The 27338-nt window shown below is 40.0% G+C and overlaps 2 protein-coding genes across 5 annotated transcripts in view; both read right to left on the bottom strand.

Annotated features, from left to right (window-relative positions):
• Positions 1-1053: 1053 nt before the first annotated feature.
• ttc36 (tetratricopeptide repeat domain 36) lies at positions 1054-4060 on the bottom strand. Its single transcript, XM_052039941.1, has 3 exons — positions 3903-4060; positions 3240-3428; positions 1054-2494 (listed from the first exon to the last, which is right to left on the bottom strand). The coding sequence occupies exons 1-3, from the start codon at positions 4006-4008 to the stop codon at positions 2220-2222; spliced, it is 570 nt and encodes a 189-aa protein (XP_051895901.1). The 5' UTR covers positions 4009-4060; the 3' UTR covers positions 1054-2219.
• Positions 4061-8167: 4107 nt separating this feature from the next.
• kmt2a (lysine (K)-specific methyltransferase 2A) overlaps positions 8168-27338 on the bottom strand; it is a 126143-nt gene continuing 106972 nt past the window's right edge. For 3 of the 4 annotated variants that reach the window (XM_052039673.1, XM_052039675.1, XM_052039676.1), the window contains 5 exons: positions 26812-26986; positions 24302-24409; positions 23301-23384; positions 17520-17649; positions 8168-15095 (listed from right to left, as the gene is read on the bottom strand). In XM_052039673.1, the coding sequence (XP_051895633.1) occupies positions 14820-15095; positions 17520-17649; positions 23301-23384; positions 24302-24409; positions 26812-26986 (773 nt within the window). In that variant the 3' untranslated portion in view covers positions 8168-14819. The remainder of the gene's footprint in view (positions 15096-17519; positions 17650-23300; positions 23385-24301; positions 24410-26811; positions 26987-27338) is intronic. The other variant, XM_052039677.1, reaches the window with a different exon arrangement.

Below are 27338 nucleotides of genomic sequence, written 5' to 3'. Positions count from 1 at the left end.
GAACATACTGTTTCAGTTATATAGAGCGTTGGTGAGACCGCCTCTGGAATGTTGTATACAGGTCTGGCCTCCCTACCTCCCTATCTACTTCCCTACATACATGATACAGAGAGAGAACAACAAAGTGAGGCAGCACCTTGATTCCTGGAATGGTGGGTTTGTCCTCTGAGGAGGGATCAAGCATGTTCGGCCTGTATTTACATGAGTTTAGAAGAACGAGAGGTGGTCTCAGTGAAAGGTATCAAATTAAGGGGCTTGGCAGGATAGATGGGAAGGTGATGTTTCTCCTGACTGGAGTGTCTAGAACCAATGGTCAGTCTCAAAATAAGGGACTGAAATGGAAAGAAATTTCTTCACACAGACGACGGGGAATCTTTGTAATACACTACCCAAGAGGGCCAAGGCTCAGTAAACTCGAGATGAACATCAAAAGATTTTTAGGTATTAAGGGAATTAAGGGATGTAGAGTTAAGGCAGGTTTGAGTTTGGTGCTGAAGTAAATATCAGCCATGACCTTCTTGAATAGTGGAGTAGTTGCAACGATCCAAATGGCCTCTCCTGCTTCTGTCAGATCCATCTTCAGCTGTGAATACCTGAGAGCCTGTGATTCTGCACCTCCATATCATTCAATTGCATCAGGAAGTCAGCAGTGCAAATGTAATTTTTTTCCGAAACCAATTTTTCCCTAAATGCAAATTAATCTTGACTAATTATTCTTACTGTTTCCTTATCCTAAAATGTCTGTTACCATGGGAGATTTTGGCATTGATTTTAAGATCTTTACAAGAGGTTCCAAAAATATCATCGTTGTGTTACAAATGTTGAGATCTGTCTCAGCATTCTCCCGGTCTCATCATCATTGCTTCTCTCCTGTAAGCAGACCTATTTGTTCCTTGTGATCAGGAGTACATCCTTCCTGCCAATACAGCATCCTGTGAAAGGGTAATCCACATGTTCCAATGAAGCCTTTTGCTGTATGAACTAGACACTAAAATCTCCCACAGAGCCCCTCCAAACTTAGAAAAGGTAGAATGGACAATGAAATGAGACTAATTGTAAATAAGAAGATTTTATTCTACAGATAATGAACACAGAAATATCTATTGTAAATCCACCCTTCAACATAATGGTCTTTGCAACATGGAAAATAACTAGTTGTCCATTCTGTCCTTGTTAGAAGCAGAAATCCAATCTCCTGTTCTCTGAGGCTGATCAACCTGAACATCTGCATCTGACGTCCCTGTCAAGCCAAAGTAAATTGCATCAGATCTTGTACTTCTTTTCCTTAATTGTTTGGAGATTAGGAGTTTAACATCTGCCAATCCCCTAATCTTTTGCATTCAGTGAGTGGTTGGCTGAGCTACTCATCCTCTTGCTAAATGCATTCAACATCTAACCCATGCTGAGTTTAAATGGAGGAGGCACTGCAAGCCTGGACTGTTTATTTGGAACATCCATTGCAAAGATTTTACTGCACAGGAGTAAACCCAACAGGTCCATCCAGGCATTCCCAGATACTGTCCATCCTTTTTCAGCGTTTGGCGAGAAAAGCTGAATTTAATTATATTTAATCCATTTTAAAGAGATGGATTCTTGATAGGTGCCAAATAACTAAAACTAGAAATAAAGATAACCCTTTCTTTGGTGGATAATGTAGAGGGATGGGCCATCATTCAAAATTTGATTACAGCTGCAGACTCGCAGTCTGGTAACTAAGGGATTAGACTCCCCTTCTGAAGAATATGGTAATTAGTAGCAGTGGATGCATGTCTTCTCCACAGAGTCTATTAACAAATAATAGATGGCTTGGCTAACTGATACATAATTTGGCAAGTAAGAGTGCTAGCCACCATCACACATGGTCTGATAACCAATAGTAGAGTGCTCAAAGGGTGTGGTAACCTGTGATAGGCTAGGATCCTAACAGGGCTTGGTGGCCATGGCTTCCTCTCATTGAGCAGGGTGAATCACAACCTCCACCAATGCTGGCCAAAAGGGGGAGATGGCAGGTGGGGGCAAGACTGGAGTTGGAGCAAACTCTGATCAAGTCTCAGGGCCCAGGAATGGCAACTGTGAATCCCCCAACAGCACAGAGGGAGGCAGCATCCCAACAGGTGATAAAAGGAGCAAAGACATGTAAATTATTTCAAAGAAAATTAACAAAAGATGAGGAGGAACATCAATCTCATTCAACTCTGGTGCCAATGGAACACAACGCTTCACACTGATGGTGGTGTAGAGGCCTTAGGATTTCTGAGGTTGGCCATCATCTCGCCCAGCATGCAGTTGCACAGAGCTGCATAGGGGTTCATGAGGGTCACTTGCTTCCTGGCGAACTTATTGCCCAGACCAGCCGCCTGTTGGAAGTCCTGCAGAGCCTCTGGGTCCCGTTGGCTGAGTCGGTGGAGGAGGCCACGCTGGACCAAGGCCAGGCTGGCAGTCCGCCCTCTGCCGCCACTCAGCTCCACTGCTTTGTCCAGGTCACTCAGAGCCCCTGGAACAGAAATTATCCAATGGTCAGCCTGACGTTTCATGGTGGATCAATGCACAGAACATCAGCCAATGGAATCATTAGTACAGATAAGCACTCCCCAGGCTCCTCCGTCCTTTCACCCATTTTCCTAGCAGTTCCAAATCTATACATTAAGGACATCTAATGGACAGAGACAAAGAGTAAAAGATAGGTGTTTGGACTGCACAGCTAGCCTTAGATCGTCCGGCAGCAAGAAAGGTAAAGCCATCATGCATTCCAGTTTTCACATAGTGATTTCTGCTGGATAGTAAAAAAAAATCAGTGCTTGTTGAAATATCCAGTCACTAGGCTGTTGCTGTCTGGCATTGATATCATGTCTATCATTGATAGACATCTCAATAATCATGTGACAAATACTGACCTTTGCAAATGCATAATCACCCCCCACATGGAAACACTGTCCACCTATGGTGATGCCATCTATCGCTATACTCAGCACCCCACTCACCCACCCATCCTTCGTATCTATTGCCCCAGTTGTTCATCCATTGCTCCAGTTATCAAACCTTCTGCCTGTCAAGTCAACCGTAGGCTATCAATGCGTCCAGCCAATCGTTGTCTCAGTCATTCACTCCTTCACCCAACCTCGCTGACTGAGAAATCCGGTAACACTAAAATGAACTGATGCACCCTCTGCTGACCAAAGAAGGATCTGTCATTTCCCCAGTGTGTGTTATTTCCTGCGTTGTATCATGGTGGTGTTTACCTGTCGTATCTCCCTTTAGTCGGAGAGCTTGTGCGCGATTGTTGTAGGCAGATGCCCGCTCGGGGATGATTGCGATGGCCCGACCAAAAAGCTCCAAAGCAGTATCAATATTCCCAGCCTCCGCCAAAGACACTCCACGGAGCTCCAAGTCCTTGGCCTGTTCCACCAGCACTGAATCAAATCTGCTATCTAATCACAGCAATGGATAGGCAATAAAGCAAATATGCAAAGTGATCCACAATCTCAACACTAGTTTGAAATCCCTGCACTGGATCCAAGTGAAGATGGGGAAGGGAAAGAGCGTCTGGCGCTCAACAGGTTGTATGGCTGATGCATTTTCCTGGGTCAGAGGTTCCTCGGGAACTGACCCTTGGGGTGGCCTGGCAAAGATTCTCGGAGGGGCTGAATCCCGGAGCGGGATGTGACCACCCCTTCAGACACCCACTCACTCCAGGGTACGGGTTCTCAGCATGCTTTATAATGGGCTACAGATTCTATTGCGCTGGGCTTTTTATAGAGATAACCTTGCCAAACACAATTCTTAATACCCCACCCGTCCCAGCCAAGCCCTTGAGAGTATCCCAGATGAACTGGATCCTGTCCATAACCATTTGTAAAGGGATAGTGCACCTTTTCTCTTGCACCTAATCCCCCGAGTCTCACCGTCATCGGTCAGTTCAACCTCTGCATCCAGCCAGAAATCATCACCAAAGGGGTTGTTGGGGTTGAAGATGGCCTGTAGCACAGCCTGGTCTCTGAGGCTGCTCATGTCTTGTGGTTGACGTGAAGGAGCGTGTTGCTGCAATGGACTTTGGACTGCCCCGGCTTTCTTCACGTTCAACTCCAGCCAATGGGATTGTGGGCGGGTTCAGTCGGAGGGCACTGACCTGTCCGTAGATTGTGGTAAATCTCAGCAATCAGACACAGATAAACTCGCTCACACTGGTTTTGTGAAAAGCAACTCAGCGTGGAAGCACCACACAGGGGAGATCTAAGCAGTGCTTCATTCCTTATCACCGTCCAGTAATCCCACCCAAGTGTGACCCCTGAATGAGGCAAAACTGAGCTATCCCGGGCCGGTCGATGACCTCCCGGCCTCAGCAACGGCGGCCAAGGGCAAAATAAAGTCGCCATATCTTAGCACGAGGCAATGCCACGAGGAAAGAGAACGTTTGAATTGTGCAAGTTAAAATGACAGACTCGATGGGCCGAACGGCCGGATTCTGCTCTTATATTTTATGGACATAAAAATCCACGTTGAATTAAACATTAACACAAGAACATGAAAAGGAGCAGGGCATTCGCCTCATGAGCTTGTTCTGCTTTTCATCAATATTATGGCCGATCTACCTCTGGGCCATTTTGTTGCAATATGCCCATATCCCTGGATTCCTTTCTTGCCAAGAAGTCTCTCTACCTCTGTTTTGAATGAACTTGCACTGGCACCCAGGCCAGAGAATTCCAAAGGTTCATCACCCTGAGTGAAACTTCTCATTTCAGTTCTAACGGGCCCATTCCTTATTCTCAAACGGTGCCCCTTAACCCAGACTCCTCAGTCAGCGGCAATAATGGCCCTGCATCTCACCCCTAAAGTTCCTTCAAGAATTTTGTAAGTTTCAATGAGATCATTCTCCTGAGTTTTAAAGAATGCAGACCTCGTCTACTCAGCCTCATACACCATCCCTGGAACCACTGTAGAGAATTGTTGCTGTACTCCGTGACTAGTACATCCTCCCTGAGGTCAGAAAACAAATTGTCTACCATACTCCAGTCATTTCACCAAGGCCATGTACAGTAAAAAAAAGCTTCTTTGCTTCTGTAATCAAACAGTTTTATTCTAAAGCAAAAAAAAAAATCGGCTGGAAGAACTCAGCTGGTCAGGCAGCATCAGTGAAGGCAAAGGGATGGTCGATGTTATGGTTCGAGACCCTTCATTGGGACAGTTTACCTTTTTTGTTCCAGATTCCAGCATCTGCAGTCTCATCTTTCCTTTTATCATAAAGATCAACATACCGGTTGGCGTCTGACTAACTTGCTGCATTTTGGCACACAGGCACACCCAGGTCTCTTGGAACATCAAAGCTGCCCAATCTTTCGCCATTTAACAAATACTGTGCTCGTCTATGATATGCACCAAAGTGGACATCACATCTTCCTACATAATCTTCCATCTGCCATGTTCTCATCCACATTACAGCCAAATTAAATGTTATTACAATGTAGATATGGCTAACAAATAGCACTCCCTGCTCTGACTCGAGGCTCAACGATTTTAGACTGATACCCTTTTAAAAGATCAGGAACTATTTATCAAGGAAGGAGGCTCTTGCCACATTGCTGTACACAATAATGGAAAAAATATTGTTTGGAATGATGGTGCACTCTATTTTCCAACACAGCAAGTCATTGCCTCTGGAAGACACTCTCCCAAACCATAATGAATATAGATTCAATGGCCTTCAAAAAGGAACCGCACAAATATCACAAGGAATAAAATTGCAAGGCTGTGCAAAAGAGCAGGAAACCAGAGGTTTAAAAAAATTGTAACATACACCATTTATATCCTCCAGTGCTGAATGCAGCTCTGCTTTAGCTTGTCACTTCGATGCTCATCTACATAAATGTGAAATGATGTTACAATAAATCTATGTAGATGCTTTAAACAGGGTGCCAGTGTAGATTCTGTCACATCAGCAGCTAGTGCATTGATAAACACAGGCCCCTAACAATAAATAAAGCCAAGCTCAAATATTAGTCAACAGCTCAACTGTAAATTATATATCTTCGTGATATTAAGGCAGATTTCCATCATCTTAAAAGGTTCAATTGTTGAATGTTGTGGCTAATGATTGGAAGTGACGGGTAGGTTTGAGCCACGAGGAAGGACAAGAGGAGATCACCACGGCCAGTGAATTTCGACTCCGGAAGAGTGCAGGACCTTAGAAAGTTCAGAGACACAGCAACCTTCTAATACCTCCACAAATGTATTGTCCCTTCCATTAAGTGCTCTACAGGCTGAGCACATCTTAGGAAGATGTATATAATCACAAGAATTTAAATGTGATTGAATGGTGCAGTCTGCAGACACACCAAAGACACGAGAGGCATATTCCACTGCTGCAGGATGATGCCAGGCAGGAGTTAAGGTTTCACTATCCATTAATTGGGTATTGTATTCATGCCCTATGATAGAAGATACAATCTTGCATCTTGAAACAACTGAAAACATGGCATGACGATGTGAAAAGGTTATGAACTGATACCTGAGGCTATTTACACACCACTAATCAACAGTTAATGACCTTCATCAAACGGCCACCAGAAAATGGAGAGGCTAGAACGTAATGTCTACTTTATTCCACAAGCTGCATACTGATTAAACAATACATATCAATAGAGCTGGCTCAAAATAATCAGTCCAACAGGCAGGCATTGTTTGCAATGTGGACAGTTGCCCTGAAATTAACTAATTCCACTGTGTTGGGAAAATGTGGCAGGATGTTTTCAAGTTTGCATTACCTGCACTTCTTCCTGGATGTTCTCATGCCATGAGTCCTCCTCCGTTCTTGGAGTACCAGAGGTAAAATGAAGGGGCTCACTCCTTTGGTTGGCTGCAAGGGTTTGCTGGTGTGTTGAAACAATTTGTTTTACCTGAACAATCTATTTGCCGTAAACAAGCTGTTTAGCAACCCAATCCTTTACGAACTCAGGTACATGAAAAACCCAAATTTTCATCACGAATGAGGGGGCATAGTGACAAGGGGTGGATAATTTAAAACAGGTGCATAGAAATTTCTTTTTGCAGTGGTAAATCTCCAGAATTCTCTGTTCCTCCGGGCAGTGGAGACAGATACATCTTTGAAAGATCATGGCATAAAGGCTGTGGGTAACTGGCACAGAAGAGGCAGCCAGCTGAGAGCAGCCATGATCATATTGAAGGGCGGAGTGGCCTATTCCTGCTCCTCCGGTTTCCTCCCATATTCCAAAGACGTACGGGTTAGGAAGTTGTGGGCTATGTTATTGTTGGCGCTGGAAGCGTGGCGACACTTGCGGGCTGCCCCAGAACACTCTACGCAGATGTATTTCACTGTTCCGATGTACATGTGACTAATAAAGATATGTTATCCTATCTCCTTGTGTTTGAAAGATTATTCCAAGGATTGAGAAGAAATTAAGGTCTGCAATTATCATAAGGAAGCAAATGAGGGCAATCCAGGGTGACTCCCCCCAATGAGCAGACAAACGGTAAATATTGCATGCTGTGAGGGATGAACATTTACTTTCAAGGGGGGTCTTAGGAAGGGGTTGCCACTTAGTACTGAGATGACGAATGCCTTTATCCAGGGGGTTGCAAAAATTTGGAGTTCTCCATCTCGGAGAGTTATAAATGCTTTGGTTTTGAGTACATTCAAGGCTCGGATAAATAGATTTTTGAACATTGTGAATCAGGAGATACAGAAATTAGATGGGAAAGAATTTGCCAAGATCATACTGAATTATGCAGTAGACCTGGAGGGCTGTTTGGCTTACTCCAGATTTTATTTTTTGTCTTTAAAGCTCTGATCTATCACACACAAATGTATCACCAACAGTGAGATCTGCTCCAAGCTCAGTTTTACTCAAAACCTGCATCACAGATCTGTAATCATACTGACCCATGTCATAATGTTTTACAATAAACTGTGCCGCAAAGTAGATTTGAATTCACCCATCTATATTGGGTCACCTCTTCTGGAAAAATTAGGAATATGACATTCCATTGTAGTAACTCCATAATCATATAATCCTGTATAAAACTGTGTGTGGTCCAATGAAAACAAGTAATTTCAGTGAGGGGCCCAGCAACGGAGGATCAACTCTGAAATGTGGGCCAGAAAGAGCAGGAACAATGGCATTTTTAATAAAAAGCCCATGTGAAATACACAAAATATATTTAAAGTATCTCCAAGGATAAACTGGACATGTTTATTAATTAAACTATCACTTAAATAAAAAAGTGCATAGAAAATGACGCTTAGAAACATTTTTTTACAACTATGTACATTTTTTTTACATTCATTCTTTAGCATAGCTTTCAGTTTTTCTTAATAATTAAAATTACCTTCATTACCATGATATTGTTTAACACTGATGCACTAATCCAATAGTAAAGATGATGTTTTGCAAGAGCCATGTAAAAAATAACAATTTACAGGAACGCAAAAAATGAAAAAATAATTAAAAAAGGATACAATTAGCCTCATCATGAATAAAAAATAAAACAAATTTCTCAAGTAAGGTTTCTCTGAACCGGAACATTTTACATCTACCACTTCTTTGTGTATTCATCTCAAAGAGATGCAAAAATATATTCACATTAAAGGAAAAAAAACGTACATATAAATATAATTCTGTTCCGGTGAGGGTATTCGGGAAGAGAAGCGTTCTAGTCACAAGGAACAGGGTTGTACAGACACAATGTGTACCCTAATTTTAAAAAAAATAATTTAAAAATTGTATTTCCCCTCTAGTAGCTACATAGTCAGCTATCCATTTGTGAAACAATAAAAAACAGCAATAGTGTTTAAATATTTTTAAATTTTGGGGAAGTATCACCAAAGCATTATTTTCTCTGAAAACAATAACCCCCCTCATTTTTTTTTGAAGTAAGATCCAGAACTCTGTACTTTTAAACTAAGACATGATAGTCTTACATGATCTCTGCAGATTTATCGTAAACATTGTATTGCTTTGAAATGGATGCTGAATAGATAAGAGCCAGCCCTTCAAATTAACCCGCTTCTTTTTCAGATGGGATTACGTATTTCATTAAGCAAATTTTATGGTGTGTCATTCATTTAAAAGTCTTGTAATAAGTTCAGTCATTAGAAAAAGATACATTCATTTTAAAACTGCTGTGTCCTACTGTGTTGGGTTACAAAAGGAAGTTAAACCGTATTACATTTTATCAAGCAATACTAGTGTCTTCCTTGTCAGATGCTCAAGGGTTTGAGTCTGAATTGTTCCATGGTGACTAGATTGAAATTTCCACCCTGTGGGGACAAAATTTTTAGTAGTTTCAATCCTGCTGCAGTACTGCAGGGTGAAGTCCTCCAGTAAGGAAAGGAAACGTGACAGATGTTGCGAAGACAAAAAAGAGTGCCATCCTGTTGTGGATTGCTAATGACAGTCATAGAATTGTTCCTGGGTTTGAATGCTCTGGAACCCAAGAGACTCAACTGGAGTCCACTTAAAATGCGACAACACCCCAATCTTGAGGCAAAACATACAAAAAAAAAGCTTTCTACAAAGACACTAACTGTACAGAATGATCCTTACAAAATGGTGCAAGAGGACAACAGCAGTGTAAATATAGATATTTTTCAAAACTTTGGTGCTTAAACTGAAGATCAAGCCTCATGACTGCTGCAGTGAATGCACTCGGTGTCCCTGTAACCAGTTCTGTCAGATACACTGGGGCATTGGTATGTTACGGAATCTCTTTCTCTAGAAGTACATTTCGCACTGCAGGCTAATCCTGCTACTGGCATTCATGAATGCGTAGTAAGCACTTCCTCCTTATGATCATCACCCACAGAAAAAAAAAGAGGCCATACAGACTGAAATGGCTCTTTGTTCATCTGCGATAAACTGCCTTCAAGAAGCTATATCACCCCCATTTCAAGTGTCTCTGTTGAACTCTGTTCAGAATTTGGAGTGAAGAGTGTGTGGGGTATGCCGATTCATCAACACCCCTAAACTATAGATAGATGCAAAATTACATCATCCACAAAAGACCCCAAATTAAATAAATAAACTGTACTAAAAAAATATATATATATGCACTATGGCAGTATTTTCAATTGTAAATTGGCAGGTCATTAAACTTCAGATATGTTGTCTATAAATCTCTTTAAAAATAATAACCTGGCACTTAATTATATACACTGCGCGGTGCAGGTTATAATGGTTTAACCGCCTGTGGAAACCAACACAATGGGACGCATGGCAGTTTGATTCCCAATCTTTGACCAGCCACATGGACGAACAAAAGCAGCGACATTTGTAAACAAAAGCAAACTAGCAACTAGTCATCTCTTCTGACTTGCCACGCATGTCCACCACTGACCAACCCTACCCCCATAAAACTTAAAGATAAGAAAGCAGGCATAATGCTCACAAACACAAAGGGCTTCTCTACCAAAAAGAAGTTCCTCTCAGCAGAATGCCTTTTTTCCCCATTCCGAAAAGTAATTTTGAATCCCACATCACTGGTCTAACTGCAGCCTGTTATTTCCGTACTCAAATTCAATAGTTTGAAGAGGGAAGAAAAAGAGCAAAAACCCTCAATGTTCTTGTGGGGCTCACTCAGTATCACACACCCCAGCTGTTCTGTGCAACCGTTCTGAGTCTTGGCTCCGAATTAAAAGGGTGGTGGGCTAGTTGCAAAGAAGGGGGCAAGACAAGAAATAACTAGAACTCCAATGATTCATTTATTCCTATGAATCAAGACTTTGGTACACATACTCAGGTGTCACCACCTGGCTCTGATGTGCTATTTTCAGTTATCTATTTTTTAAATACTATTTTCTACCTCTTTCCCATTCTCATTATTTTTTAAAAAATACAATTATATTCAAGTTTCCTATATATCCAAATGGGTTTCAAATAAATAATATTTTTTAAAAAAACCTCTGCTTGGGTTAGAGATAGTGTCAGTTGGAGAGAACATCTATATTAATCTTTGTTCAGTGTTTTAACTCATTACCCATAGTCTCTATAAAAATCCCACTCTGAACCAACTGGACAAAGTACTATTTAAAATCTCTGAATTCCTATCAAGTTGAAGTAAATTGGAAAAATGCTTCTTTTTGAGGGAGAATGAACTTCAGTCAACTTAAAGGTTCACGACTCCCTGCTTCTGAATGGAATACAGTACAGCATTTCACAAAGTGGCACACAGAGGATTTATGCTTGACAAGGGGAAGACCACAGAGCTGAGAGCCTGGGATCCACCACACCAAAACAAAACATTGCATTTTTACAAGAATGCCAACCATTCCCTTTTAGAAAACCTATAAGCCTTGAGCATGTAGTGCTTATTTCAGGATTTTTGGCCAGTTTTATTTTCATTTTCCAAGAATTGTATGATTCTGCTCATGGCTAGTGCTCTTACTCCACTCAACGCAGCATTCTCACTAATTCAATGTAGAATCAAGGAAGGTGAACCAGGAGTTTAGAAAGCTCATACAAGGGACATCCTAACTAACAAACTACTCTTTTGAATGGGAAACTACATATTTTTGGGCAGAAGAATATTAAAGTCAAGCCTCAAAAATGTTAAGGCTCTGAGTCATTCTCAACACCACTTTAAATACCTTGTTGTAACCCATGGATTTAAAAAGGACTTAGCAGTATCTCTGACCGCTGTACTCATTAACATTCTAACCGAGACTACAAATTGATGCTTCATAAATTCCTTCAATTATCTAAAACGAAAAGAGTTAGCAAGAAATAAAAGGAGTAACATATCAATAGCGACTGATAATCAAATCTCTGCCCCCTTTTTTTTGAAGTGCCCTACAATGCAGAAAGAGGGGCGTATTAGGAATTACGTAAACCAAATTATCCACTGCTAGTCAATGTTTCTTTCCTACCATGGGAGTTTGCCTGTAGCTGCTTGGCAAAAATGAAACTTGATTAGAAATAATGATAAACAAAATCTTTTCAGCTAGATGTACCCATCCAGCCAGCAGTCAATAGTACAGCACGTATCCGTCTTCATGACTGTCAGTGCATACAGAACTACTCCCCCCACCCACCCATCCAGTAGAACCCCCATTACCTGAACATTAACGCCACACTCAGAAGGTGCGCCTTTCCTGTGCTCTAAGTATGCTGCCCTGCTGATTCGATCATGTACTTAATGAAGTGCATTGTCGTTCTTAGATCGACCCTATCCTTTCCTATGTTAGAGGTTAGTACCTCCGTCTGTGCGAGGGTGCCCTCAAGTAAAAGCTGATATTGTAGCAGCGAGGAACATGGTCCCAAAAGGCAGTTGGATGTCATTAAACAGTAGCAGCAACTGAGTGAAGACAAAATGAAAAAGAAAAATCCCCAATATTTGTCCAGAGGTACAACTGAACAGGAATAATGGACAGCATGGACCTTATGAGGGGAAAAATTGTTCTGATAATCTTTCTTCCATCAGCTTGTTTGGCTGTTGATTACTGCTTAAAGGAACACAGCCTTTGTCAATAGGGAGGGAGAAACAGAACGGAAGGGTGGGAGATGTACTGGTGGGATAATTCAAGTTTAAAAAAAAGACTGTGCCCCTTTAATAAGATACAATGACCAAATTAGTCAACCCCCTTGTTTTAAAAGCAACAAAAGCTTTGATAACAGAGGAGACACATCTCTGATCAGGATAATGGAATACACAAGATACAGCTAATAATCTGGATATTGGAAAACATGGAATACAGCTGTAACCTGAAAAACAGGATACACTATTGTAGTCAGTACAAACACATTAATTTTAGCGTTTATCTAAATAGCACACAGTGCAAAAATACAAGGGATCAAGGTCTTTAAAGTTTAAGTCACTGCCAGAAACCCACCTGAGATGCATTCATTTGGTCAAAATAATTCCGTTTTCCAGGAGTCAGCTATTGTGGCAGTTGTCATTTATCATGAATCACACAAAAAACATTTCCTTCCAAAAAAGCATGAGAGCCTCCTCCTTCCTTCCCAATTTGATATTTCAGTATAGTTTTAATGACCTGACTTTTTTTTCTTCCCTGGTGTTACAGCACAGCTGGGAAAGCAGAAAAGATAATTTTTAAGTTAGCAGCAAATGGATGCTTAATGTTCTCATAGGGATTCCTTTGTATGCTACTGAAGCCTTTAATCAAAATAAATGGATTAAAATTGTGGAATAAGGAACACCAGATGAGCACAAACCACTCATTTGTCAGTATGTTGCACAACAAAGCGCCTCAGTGCCCTTATCTTCAACTTCCTAAACCAGTGATTCTTCACTTCAGGAAGATTACACTGTAAAAGTGAATTAAAAAATTTAGTCTTAAAATTTTATCCCTCTGTCGATATTCAAAGATATGCCAATTAATTCTCCAATATAAATATATTTTATAGAATTATGAATGTGCCTTTTTTTGTGGGACACGAAGTTTTTAAAAAATTGCTAGTTGATGGCAAGTTTGGAATTTAAAAGCCTGTGGATTTTAAGAAGGGTAGATTGAGGTTTTTTTTAAATCTACCTCCTGTAGTTTTCCCATCCTCTACACTATTAAAATTAAATGTTATTCCCATCGATCAGGAAATGTCAATTTCCAAGCTTCAAACCATTGATTTATCTGTTTATATTGGTGGAAGGTTAGAATGTAAATCGATTACCCTACTGCTAATATATGGGTACCATTTAAAGCTTAGAGTTTGAGAATGAATTAGTGCCGTTCGCGCACCTCGTGCACTTTAAACAGGTAGTGTAATTACCAACACTAACTAGGTGCAGAAAAAGCATGGGGTTTTCAAGATTACCAAGTTGAGTGCACGTGAGCAATGCTTTACTACCTACAAAAAGGCCAGTGTTACAATTCAGTTTAATCTGGTCACCATTTACTTTCCCTGCCTCCTTCCATTATGGTCTTTTCTCTTTTGAATAGCTGGCCCACTAGCAAGTACAGTAGTTATTACATTGAAGAAGAAAAATGAATGAAGGAAATCTAATAGGCAGAATTTCATTCTTTAGTGTTAATTCTATTTTCTGCCAAATCCAAGTGATTCTGAGTTCAAAAAATGTCAACCTTAAAATAAAACCTGAGATAACTGCCTCCTGGAAAGGGGAGTGAATTTGCCAGATTGAAGTGATCGCATGGGACTAGAGGCCTTCTCCAAAGCTGCACATATACTGCCACAATTCAGCTTATCTTCCTCATCATCTTTACAGTAGTTCTGTTGAGCAGTGGCTATCATTAGATGCATGGATTTATAAAAACGTTATTTCCCCACATTTAAAATTGCCATGAAAAATCTACTCCCGGGTTAGAATCTGTATGTCAAACATTAAACCTGTATTCTCCTTGCATTTCCTCTGCCTTTTCTAGTGCATTACTGTTAAAGAGGTTACTTTTTGTCAAATTTGATCTTACCCTTTGTTTTTCAGAGATGAGATTCAACTCGTTATCTGCTAATACAGATTAAATTTCATATTATTTTGTTGTTTTGGTGCCACAATTGACTGGAAAATTGATTTTACTCAGGATTCCTGCCTCTCAAATAAGGAACTGTACATTTTTTGGAATGGAATAGGCTGTAACTGCTGCGCAGTTTTGGAAATGTTCAGCGGCCAACACAGTTTAGCAGTGTTTTTTTTTTAAACAGGTCTATATGCAAGAAAACATTTGAAATAGCATTTTGCCACTAGTGTTTAAAACTGTGCTCTATCAAGAATGTGCATTGTTGCACACTGCAGTACAAGTATCCCACCACTTCCATCCCTGAATTTTTATTTTCCCCAGTAATCCCATTAAATCATGGCAGTCACCTCAAGAGGGTTTTTTATCCCCCCACAAGTCTTTATCAGTTCAAGAACTTCCTGCACTTCTTTGCTCCGCAGTTACATGGAAGTTTGTTGCTGGCGTCTTCAATTGGGAACTTGTAATCATATGTCAGCTCTTCACCTCGGTAGATCTTTCGCACAGCAAAAATGACAATGTGCTTTTGCCCATCCACATTTATCACGCGGGAATAACAGTTGGGTTCACAGGAGTGGTTGATGAAACGAGCTGCATTTCCATGCATTGTTGCATCCACCACCTCATAATCATCAATACGGAACATGTAGCAACCGATCCCCTGTGAGTAAAAGACAACAGCAGAAAAAGAGTTAAAATCTTTGTCAGAATGAGTAAAAGGCTTTTCCCCAACCTTCTCCCAAATGTGCCGTCTCTTGTAGTATGACTGGAAATGAACAACCCTGATAACTGTGGCAGCATGGTATGTGACTAAGAGGAACACCAAAGCCAAGTTTAATTTTGCTCTCACCCAACATCCAGACCTATAGTTTGGTCTGATGCAGAGGTGTCGAACTCTTCCTATTCATGGGCCAAAGTATACCAATTGCTGACATCTAAAACCAAAGATCAGAGGCTCAATGTGGTTCAGTAAAACACCAAGCATTGCTTTAATCTTAATAGACACTGGGGATTTAACATGTTAGAAGAGATTCAGAATCACCAGATAAAATGCAATACAAAAATTGCAAGAATAAAACCAAAACTAGGCTGTGCTCAATAGGAAATGTTGAACACGCTGAGATTCCAACAAAAAGAAACTCTCAGTCCATTATCTGAGTCAACAGGTGGATGCATGAATGATAAATGCACTCTCTTTCCTATGGAACTAGACTGAGCACCAAGGTTCTGATGATGAGGGAAACTAAGGGAATGCATTCCTGCCCCTCATGGTCCATCAGTAGTGCTGAAAAGCTATCTTTGCTTCAGAGTCATCCAAGCCTCCCTAAAGGTGCTGGATTTTCAAAGGTCTGGGAAACCCAACCTACCAAACCTAAGCAGCACATTAACTCAGAGGATGTCAGCCTCTTTAAAAATTTTTAAATCATTAATTCTGTCTCTCCACTCTAATCACAGTCTTTGGGTTGGTGATGGATTTGAAATTCTTAAAATGTTGACATATCTGGGTTGGATCTGCATCCAACCCATCCATCTCTAGAGGTTAACTTTTACCTGGCTAGTTCCAATGAGAGAGAAGTGTTTCCACAAACTGGTGGAATGTACAATACAATCTGATGAAAATAATTATATTTGCAGAATGAATTCATTGCAAATTACACTATTTCCACATATCCAACACTGATCATTTTAGGGTGCCAGTATATCATTTTACAATAATCATAGGATAATTGATGTGATTAATGACATACATTTCCACTGCCAGTCATAACACAACCCACCTCCTCCCCAGTGACATTAGTTTTCTAAGAAATAAGACATCACAAGGACAGTTTCATTTTCATTCCCATAAAGCAGCCAAAATTACTGAAGCAAGCAAAAGCGAATCAAGCACTTTTAAGGCAAAATTTTATTCAATAACTACAGGAAGTGTTTAACAAAAATGCAAAAGTTGATTTTCTGTAATATCCATGGTCTGGAGTGTGATGGTGATGCTTAGTTACCAAGAATGATGTTGTTTAACACCCATCCAAGAAGATTAACCAACTAATTCTTTCGAGTTTTCCAGCAGGCAGGTGATGAGGTCAACAGGGTCTGATTGTCCGGGGAAGTTTCTGTGATTGACAGTTGCTTCTAAATTCCCCAGCTACTGGGATCCTAGTGTTGTGGGTGAGGGGCGATGGAATGGGGTAACGCAACAAGGAGTAGGCTGTCTATCTGTATCTTTATGAATACTTTGAAAACACATTAGAAGCATGATGCTGTAACTGATGGATAAGTCCCAGTCATAAGACTATTAGTGTTAATGGTACTTCGCAATATGAAGTTTATATCAACAGAGTAGATAGCAACATGTGCAGAAGAAATTATTATAGGCAGTTAAGATGACAGACAGGAAAGACTTCCAGTACATTAAGAGATGGATTATTTTGAAGTCTAACACCAAACTATTAAGATGTGAATTCTGCAGGCTGAAATTCATATCCCAGCATTCTTTTACAGTTTCTGCAACTGAATGCAAATAGTTCCTAGTGTGAATAACCTTGCAAGGTATTTTAAAGCGAAGAGTGAATCTAATTGCTCTCTACATGAAATTATTTAGGCAATATTTGAATTTGGAGGAGAAGTAAAAACATTAAAAAGAAAGTCAAAGCTGTGGCCAATAATGAACTCTGAAGGAATAACATACTCAATTTTGTAGTAGTAAATGCTTTGCAATTATAATGCACAGCATTTGAAGAAAGGCCTCTCCAGAGCAGCCCAGTTTCAAAATGCTTCACCAGTTCCAAAACCAGATTGGTGAAGATTCCATATTCCACCTAACAGTATGAGTAATGAATGTACAATGGGCAAAATACATGCACACAAACTAGTTTCAAAAATGAATTGCAAAGTGGTGCAAGTTAATAATGCAAGCAGGTCAGCTGGTTTACGTCACAAGAAAGCTAGTATGTCGCTGTTGCCATAAAGATAGTGCTATTTCAGAAAGGATTCATTAAATGGCGGAGAAACAACATCAGTGATTCCCACGATGGCTATCCCCGCACCTGTGGTTATAATCTACCATAAACCTGCACTAGAAACTCACCTTGCTGTCATAATATTTCTCTCGTTTGTCTGTGAGGACAGATCGAATGACATTACCCGAATATTCGATGACCATCTCACCTGCATCAATGTTTCGCTTACAGAAAAGGCCCCGTCCATGGATTGGTGACCTACAGCATTTACAAAGATGGAAAGGGTAGAAGGAAAAAAAACAAATATCATTTATTATGAACAAAGTTATGAGATCACAACAGTTGTATTCTCAAAATCATGTTGTCTGGTAACAGAAAAAATAACTTTTCTACTACTTCATTAATACCATTAACTTGCTTGGATGGGTTATCAATTTTACTGAAACTTTTTCAGTTCTTAATAATTTACAACACAACTGCATGGTTTCATTTTCCTACCCATTCCCCTTACCCCAAATGCAATCCCCCAACCACTAATCACTGAAGTGATTATCTCAAGATCCAAGTGAAACTGTATGAAAATGGAGCTGTTTCACTGCACTGACTTACAGTGGCGTGCAAAAGTTTGGGCACCCCTGGTCAAAATTTCTGTTACTGTGAATAGCTAAGCGATTAAAAGATGACCTGATACCAAAAGGCATGAAGTAAAAGATGACACATTTCTTTAATACTTTTTAAGCAAGATTACTTTTTTATTTCCATCTTTTAGTTTCAAAATAACAAATAAGGAAAAGGGCCCGAAGCAAAAGTTTCGGCACCCTGCATGGTCACTACTTAGCAACACCCCCTTTGGCAAGTATCACAGCTTGTAAACGCTTTCTGTAGCCAGCTAAGAGTCTTTCAATTCTTGTTTGAGGGATTTTCGCCCATTCCTCCTTGCAAAAGGCTTCTAGTTCTCTGAAATTCTTGGGCCATCTTGCATGCACTGCTCGAGGTCTATCCACAGATTTCTGATGATTTTTAGGTCGGGGGACTGTGAGGGCCATGGCAAAACCTTCAGTTTGTGCCTCTTGAGGTAGTCCATTGTGGATTTTGAGGTGTGTTTAGGATCATTAGCCTGTTGTAGAAGCCATCCTCTTTTCAGCTTCAGCTTTTTTATTTACAGACGGTGTGATGTTTGCTTCCAGAATTTGCTGGTATTTAATTGAATTCATTCTTCCCTCTACCAGTGAAATGTTTCCGTGCCACTGGCTGCAGCACAAGCCCAAAGCATGATCGATCCACCCCTGTGCTTTACAGTTGGAGAGGTGCTCTTTTCATGAAACCTGCACCCTTTTTCCTCCAAACTTTCCTGTGTCCTCACCACAAAATTCAGCGTCAGAAGTTTGCAAAGCAACATCTAAACAAGCCTGATGCATTTTGGAAACAAGTCCTGTGGACTGAAGTTAAAATAGAACTTTTTGGCCCAATGAGCAAAGGAATGTTGGGCTTGTGTTGTAGCCAGTGGCACGGGGAACATTTCACTGGTAGAGGGAAGAATGAATTCAATTAAATACCAGCAAATTCTGGAAGCAAACATCACACTGTCTGTAAAACAAAAAGCTGAAGGTGAAAAGAGGATGGCTTCTACAACAGGATAACTATCCTAAACACACCTCAAAATCCACAATGGACTACCTCAAGAGCCACAAGCTGAAGTTTTTGCCATGGCCCTCACAGTCTCTCGACCTAAACATCATTGAAAATTTGTGGATAGACCTCAAAAGAGCAGTGCGTGCAAGAGGGCCCAAGAATCTCACAGAACTAGAAGTCTTTTGCAAGGAAGAATGAGCGAAAATCCCTCAAACAAGAATTGAAAGACTCTCAGCTGGCTACAGAAAGTGTTTACAAGCTGTGATACTTGCCAAAGGGGGTGTTGCAAAGTACTGACCATGCAGGGTGCCGAAACTTTTGCTTCGGGCCCTTTTCCTTTTTTGTTGTTTTGAAACTGTAAAAGATGGAAATAAAAAAAGTAATCTTGCTTAAAATATTAAAGAAATGCATCATCTTTAACTTTATGCCTTTTGGAAATCAGGTCATCTTTTACTCGCTTAGCTATTCACAGTAACAGAAATTTTGACCAGGGTGCCCAAACTTTTGCACGCCACTGCAGGCATGATAGATCTTGCTCCCCTCAAGACCACTGGCCTAGAAATAAGTGCTTCAGCAAACATAATTGAATTCCTTTACAAAAAAAAGCAAGCATGGAGATCACTCATTTCGTGCTTAGAATGAAAGCTAAAAGACGATGTTGAAAGGCTCAAAAAAATCAATAGCAGTCTACCAACCATAAAACCCCTCACAACATAAGGTTAAGAGAAGAAATGGCTGTGTCGTATATAATCGGAAGATAACCATTTATTTCTGAGCACGTCTTGAAGGCACTGTCTCAAACTAGAGTATTTATCCATAGGTTCAAATACACTCACCTATCAAGCCCAATACCACTCATGTGTCTCAGCTTTAAACATGAAACGTTAACAAGCTATTCAGTTTTTGATTCAACACAGATGACCTCAATCCAGTCTTCAACTGAGATCTCACACACACACTTCCAGATAGAGTGACCTATCTACTCAGGGACGGTTACTTTTTCTCTCCTCGGCTCAGTGCCATTGAAGCTGTTTGCTCCTCATGGAGGTTACATTTGAGGTAGCTCATACAGCACATTCTGCTTCACCTGTCAACAAAAACTTATCTCCACAAAGTGTCAAATAGTTGCTTCCAGACTGTTTTGTATTCTACTCAAATTAATCTCATGTGATTGACTTTTAAGTTTGCATACATTGCTTCTCAATTTCTCTTTTAATAGTTTGAACCTTGTTCTGTCTTGATCTCACAATTTTCCAGACCACCCACTGCCTTGTATGTTTCTCCATAAGATCACTTCATTTTCTTTCTTGCCAAGCTGAGAAGTCCAAATTTACCCAATTTTTTTTCCCTCATACCTCTGACATTAGGGACCAGCCTTGTGAACTGCCTCCAGTGCTGAATGTCTTCATGTCATGACCAGAACAGGGAACAACACTCACGGTGTAAGCTGACTAGTGCATAACAGTTTGAGAAAGATCTCATCCAACTTGTATACTACTGAATTAGTTGAACAATTCAGCAATCTCCTTAGCTTTGATAATTGTTGTTCTTATGGGTGGACATGTTGAACATCCAGTCAACCAATATCCTCAGATTTCTTTCAACTCAAATTTAACACTAATCATGATGTTTGCACATTTCCCATCTTCCCATTCTAGAGACAGTATTTTAAATACATCAACATTAAATTTCACTTGGTACAAATCATGTTATATTTCCTGAGCTGGTTCTTCAGGATCATACACTCTCCTAGTTTGAGGACATGTGCGAAGTTGTTTTAAATCTTTGAATCCAGACCGTTAGTACTTCCTGGAACACATCACTGACAACTCATGAGAATTTTTGCTCGTCTATCTACAGCCAAAGCTTTATCTATTCCTGATGTTAATCTTTATATCACCAAAGCTCTGACCTTACGTAACTGCCTTTAGTGTGAAACTTCTATTTTTTTTTGGAAGTCTGAGCCAACCACAGCATAATTCCTACAAGAATGCACTGTCAAAATAAGTCAACCAGGCTAACTGGATAGAAATGAAGTCTAGCACTTTTTGTTCTTTACTATGTCATTGCCATACTGATGCTCCTGATTTTCAATTTCATTATTTTAAATGGCATTAAAGAAAGAACAAGAGGTCAATCAGCAGCTTTCTGATGAAAAGTCATTGTTCTGAGAGGTTAACTCACTCTTTCCATCAAATCTGTCTGTCTTGTGGAATTTTTCTGACACTTTCTGCTTATGTTTCAGATTTCCTGCACCCACAATTTTTTTTTATACCCTTGGATCCTGTTTTTGAGCACTCATCTTTTGATTTGCAGGTCAGTTACATCAGCAATTGATTCAAGTGAATTCTGTTCATTACTTTCTTAGTATACTGTATGTACAAGGAAGGATATTACATAGAACAGTACAGCACAGGAACAGGTCTTTTGGCCAACGCAGTTGTGCTGAACTAATTAAATTAGTAATTAAGTGCCTGCTGGGTGAGCCTCCCATAAGGGACCCTGTCCAACGCCTTACTAAAATCCACATAGACAACATCCACAGCTCTATCTTCATCAATCACTTTCGTCACCTCCTCGAGAAACTCACTCAAGTTAGTAAGACACAACATGCCCCGCACAAAGCCATGCTGATTGTCCTATTTAGGCCAGGGTTTTCCAAATGCTCATAAATCCTATCCACAAGAATCCTCTCAATAGTTTCCCTACCATTGACATGAGACTCACTGGTCTATAGTTTCCAGGATTATCCCTATTTCCCTTCTTGAATAATGGAACAACATTATTCAATATTTTTCCAAGCATGACTGCAACTACTATGGTACTGTTAGCTTCTTAGACTGTTCCCCTATAGTTAAATACTGAGAGAATATTCTGTTGTTTTCTTTTATAAATGCAAGTATGATTTTATTTCTGTTCTCTGCTAGCCTCACTAACCACCTTTTTAATATGATGTTGCATGTCCCTGTATTTATAATAAAAGCTTTACCATTTCTCCATATGGTATTGCCTTTGAATTACATTAAATAAAGCTTGCATTTATCATTTAGCCCTTAATTTACGATGAATGCTTGACCCTCGTATTTCAACACCAGCTCATCTGATTCATTGTATTCATTTTGTCAAAATCTGCCAGTTTAGTGCAGATGGGGCCAAGTATCTAAAACTTTTTTCATCTCTACATACTGATTTGTCAGAGAAGCCTCTTTCCTGGCTTTGGAATATTATGGAAGTTAGCACTCTCTGAAACAGAGACCTTTGGATGGTTCGGGAGAGAAACTTATTCCACAATAACCGCAGGTAACCTCTGAATGGAGTGAAAATGATGGATATTGTGGTCTTTCACACAGGTTCTTTTCTATATTCCTTTTTCTTCTGTCTTTGATGGGGACTTCTACATTTAATAACCTTGTCCTTTTTCCCTCTTCCAATCAGAGTTTAAACACAGCCAGAAGATAGGATACAAATTTATGCTCTATGCTAACTGTTAAGGAAGTCTAAATGATTCACCAACTTCAGTAGTCTCCAGTCATATCCTAGTAAATGTTGACAGATCAAAGTGGCCAACCAAAGGAAGATTCTTCAATGGTTAATCAAATAAATATACATCTAGAAAGATGACATCAAGATTTAATGTAAAGAACTGACAATAAGTTAAAAAAATCTGTAGGTAGACAATACTGCCCATGTAATGATTGATTCTACATACAGCATCATTGGTAACTGGTATTATTGTCACATGTACCAAGATACAATGAAAAGCTTTTGCTTGCATGCCATTCAGACAGATCATTCTATACATACCCATCAAAATATTCTCATGCAGTGCTGATCACTGTGCAGTGCATAAGAATGCAACATGTTATTTGGCCAACTGAATCTATTCTAACATTCTGTTATTCATGGCAGCTTTTAAGCTTTTCACAGAATTTGTAGTTAGAGGCTGTGGCCTCCCAAGTTGTAGTTCTGCACGGAATGAGGTCCTTCTAGGGCTAATGAGTAAACTGTTGAATTTGAAAGTTTTGTTGAAAGTTTGATTAAGAAAAAATTGCATAATATTGGTTTTCTTTTTGTGGCATACTTCAACATGACCTCCTTCTTGCGTGGTCAGTAAGGATCAAGGATAACTTTATTCAGCATGACAGTAACCCAGAAAAGCAGCAATTTAAAATACTGTGAAAAGTTACATTAACACAGCCAATAATCACCATCTTATTAATGGCTTAAAGTTTTACCATAAACTAGGAGCACTATGCAGAAATATATTTTCCCCTTACCGGTAGACACCAACTGCCTCCTTTGATGTCTTTTTCAAGTGCCGGAATCGCATGGCCATAGGAAGGTCCATGCTGGTTGCCCGTCTACAAGTTTAAAGAAAGAGATGGCACTTGGTTCATATAATGTACAACATTCAGAAATATTATATTTATTTCTTGGGGAAATATTAAACAGAAGAAAAACTGTGATTGCCTTAATTTACTACCCACTTCAAATGTACAACTTTCCCTACAATTTAGTTTCTGAAACCCCATGAAATAATATACATTTTATTTTAAATACACACCCAACTTGTGATATAAACAAATTATGGGGAACATTTTCTGACTAGCATATTTTAGGTACATGTTAACGACAAACTTTATTCAAACCTGCCTTAAGGTTAACAGAAGAATTAATGCCAACACATCCAGCATGTGTACTTGAACTTCAATCAAAAATATACCATTCATGTTAAATGACACTTTGCTTCATGTGAAGAAATTAGCTGTTTAAGTTACTTATGCAAGTGACCTTGTATGGCTCATCATTATGCTAATTGCCACACGCTTACAATGATAACCTTTGCCGTATTACCTGCTCATCGAATAAACAATCTCTCAGGCAGTGCAAATGAGATGCAAACTATATCAACTTGCTTCAGTTATTTGCTGACCCCATTTGAATAAATGACATTTCCATTGTTCTTTAACAAATATCCTAATTATTTTGAAATCTTAAAAAAATACCTTAAGAATATTTAACACTAAAATATGAATTTATCAGTTAGATGCTGATGGACCTGACAGGTGTCTGTCTGCATTCACATTTTATCTTACACAAAGATCAAACTTGAAAAGTCAACTATTTATTCCACCAAAGATGCCACCCAACTAACTATTTCTAATATTTTGCATTTTATTTTATATCTTCCCTATCTGTGAAGAATACATAGTACCCATTATATTTTTATATACAAATGCAATATGTGTATGTTTCACAATCCATTACTTGAACCCACCGTGCTGATTTAAGTTGCACCTCCTCTTCTTCCTCCTCATTGGGACAATAATCTGGTGGCTGCCGATGTTTTGAAGCCAAGAAATTGAACATGTCAAATGCTGACTTCCTGTGCAAATAAAACAAAGCAATGTGTGAATCCCTTTGAGGCAATTTCAACACAACTTTTCCCTTCTTTGGCCAAACACAGGTGATGCTTCTGTTGTTTTAAGTGCTAAAGAGATGCATGAGGGGTGGGGGGGGGGGGGGGGGGGGGGGGGTGGAGCGGGGAGAAGAGGTGGTCAAAATAAGGCCCCGAGCCAAAATTGCAAAGCACATTTTATGTAAGACTCCATGACAGAGTTAAAGTTTACACTTTGATGGCCACCTGGAGAATCACAAAGTGATTGCTGCTTAAATTGGGTTTTGTTGTTGTAGGAGCACAGTGGCATTTTGGTAGCTGGCATTTGAACTAATACTGTCTTACAATAGCTGATTGGGGGTTTGCAAGTTGTTACTGAGCAGTACTTTAAGGTGTTTTACTGAATACTGTTGTTTCTACTCCAGGTTTGAACACATTGTGGAGACTTTCTGGGACACTTTTCAAGACTTCCCCAAAAATTTCCACATTTATTCAAAAATCCTTGAAGAATTCAAAGAGACCAAGTGTCTGTTTCATACTTGATCTTTCAGGAGTCACCAGGAAAAAAGGAAATGCTTGGCTATTAGGATCCTGGGGGACTAAAGAGGGAATAAAGGATGTATAATAACATCTCCTGCTATACAAGAGCGAACGGGAGATGGAAATGGACTCCCTCCCCACTGCGTGCATTAGGGTTCCCCACCAACCCCATCCCTCTGGAGTTCTTCCACCAGGACCTGCTTCTGAGAATCTATGCATCTCTTCACTCATACAAGCGAGCCTGAAACATGGATGAAATTCAGCAAGCATATTTCATACTTTCAGTGGATGTGCAGAGCCCACATATATAAAACTTAATAAAAATAGCACCTAATCAATCCTCGAGTCCTACACTCACAGAAGTTCAGAACCTGCAGGCAAATTCAAACAATGCTAACTGGCAATTTCCGGTGCTGAAATCAGCACAATTTTTCACATTTTCACAAAACAAAAACAGGCATTCTGAAATACAGCTTATGGATCACTTAGTGATACTATTGACTTCAGGAAAGGGGGCAGTGTACATGCACCTGTCTACATCAACAGTGCTGAGGTTGAGAGGGTTGAGAGCTTCAAGTTCTGAGGAGTGAACATCACTAATAGCATGTCCTGGTCAAATCATGTAGATGCCATGGCCAAGAAAGCTGACCAGCACCTCTACTTCCTCAGGAGGCTAAAGAAATTCGGTATGTCCCCTTTGACACTCACCAACTTTTAACGATGCACCACAGAAAGCATCCTATCTGGATGCATCACAGCTTGGTATGACCACTGCTCTGCCCAGGACCGCAAGAAACTGCAGAGTTGTAGACACAGCCCAGCACATCATGGAAACCAGCCTCCCCTCCTTGGACTCTGTCTTTACCTCTCGCTGCCTTGGTGAAGCAGCCAGCATAATAAAAGACCCCACCCACCTGGGTCATTCTCTCTTCTCCCATCAGGCAGAAGATAGAGGAGCCTGAGGGCACATACCACCAGGCTCAAGGACAGCTTCTATCCCACTGTGATAAGACAATAGGACGGTTCCCTTATATGATATGGACTCTGACCTCACAATCTACCTTGTGTGATCTTGCACCTTATTGTCTACCTGCACTGCACTTCCTCTGTAGCTGTGACACTTTACTCTGTACTGTTATTGTTTTTACCTGTACTACCTCAATGCACTCTGTACTAATGCAATGTAACTGCACTGCGTAATGAATTGACCTGTACAATCGGTATGCAAGACAAGTTTTTCCACTGTACCTCGGTACAAGTGACAATAATAAACCAATACCAAATAATTACAAGATGAAGCGTGAATTCTCAGCATTGAAATTAATAGCAATCATTCTCCTGCTGCAGTCCTCAAAACAATAATCCTTCTACCTACTAGTGAAAAGGTGCATAGATTCTCAAAAGCAGGTCCTGACAAAGAGCTCCAGAGGGGTGGGGTCGGTGGGGAATATTTATGCACGCAGTGGGGAGGGTGTCCACTGCTATCTCCTGTCTTGGAAAGGATACAAACCCAGGGCTGACATCATCAGGTCCTCAATGTACCCCAACTCTCATTTTTCAACCTTGGTGATTAATTTTATCTATATTTCTTATATTTAGAACAAAATCCAGGTTCAGGCTATTGATGCCATGATTTTTCCTCTTTTGCCAACAACAAAAAAGAGAACTAAAAGGGTGGGAAGCAAACAACTCTTGAAAATGCATCAAGTATATTTTAGTGAAATCCTTGTCACCAATATATTACATCTAATGGCTTGACACTCCAATGCAATGTGTAGTAATGTTGCTATCTGTAATAAGCCCATTGCAACAGTAAGCAGCTGGAATATAAGCTTCTGTCTTAGGTTTACCTTTGGTGTATCTCAGCTCTTGCTGAACCATGTGGATTGATAGGAAGCTCATCTACTTCTTGGTGTTTATGGAACTTGAAGCTGTAATTCTTGCAACGCTTTGCTCCATAAAGCTGTTCAATTAGGAACACCACTGCATCGTGGGAAATGCCCAGCATTTTCAGGCCATTTATCCCTGCAAATGGAAAAGCAAAAGCATAAACTAATGCATGCTTATAACCAGCCTATGATCTCAAAGTTCTGGATTTGCCATCAGAGAGCACTAACCTCGATTAGTCTAAATAATCTATCCATTCCTATTATGCCAATTCCACTGAAATGAGAGAAGGTCAACAGAAAGCATTGTTGGATTATGATTGTAGAAAGCTTCTGATCACTAATAGAAGATTAAGGGGTGATTTGGTAAGTTTTCACAATCAAGCGAGATGATAGTGTAGGTGGAGAGAAAATATTTCTTCCGGTGAGAGACCAGAAATAAAGAGGCATAACCTCATATCCAGCTTGGCCTTCACCAAGTGATTTCTCCA

Source organism: Pristis pectinata, chromosome 27, assembly GCF_009764475.1.
Source record: "Pristis pectinata isolate sPriPec2 chromosome 27, sPriPec2.1.pri, whole genome shotgun sequence".
Lineage (NCBI taxonomy): Eukaryota > Metazoa > Chordata > Chondrichthyes > Rhinopristiformes > Pristidae > Pristis > Pristis pectinata.
This window is presented reverse-complemented; position numbering and strand designations above follow the sequence as displayed.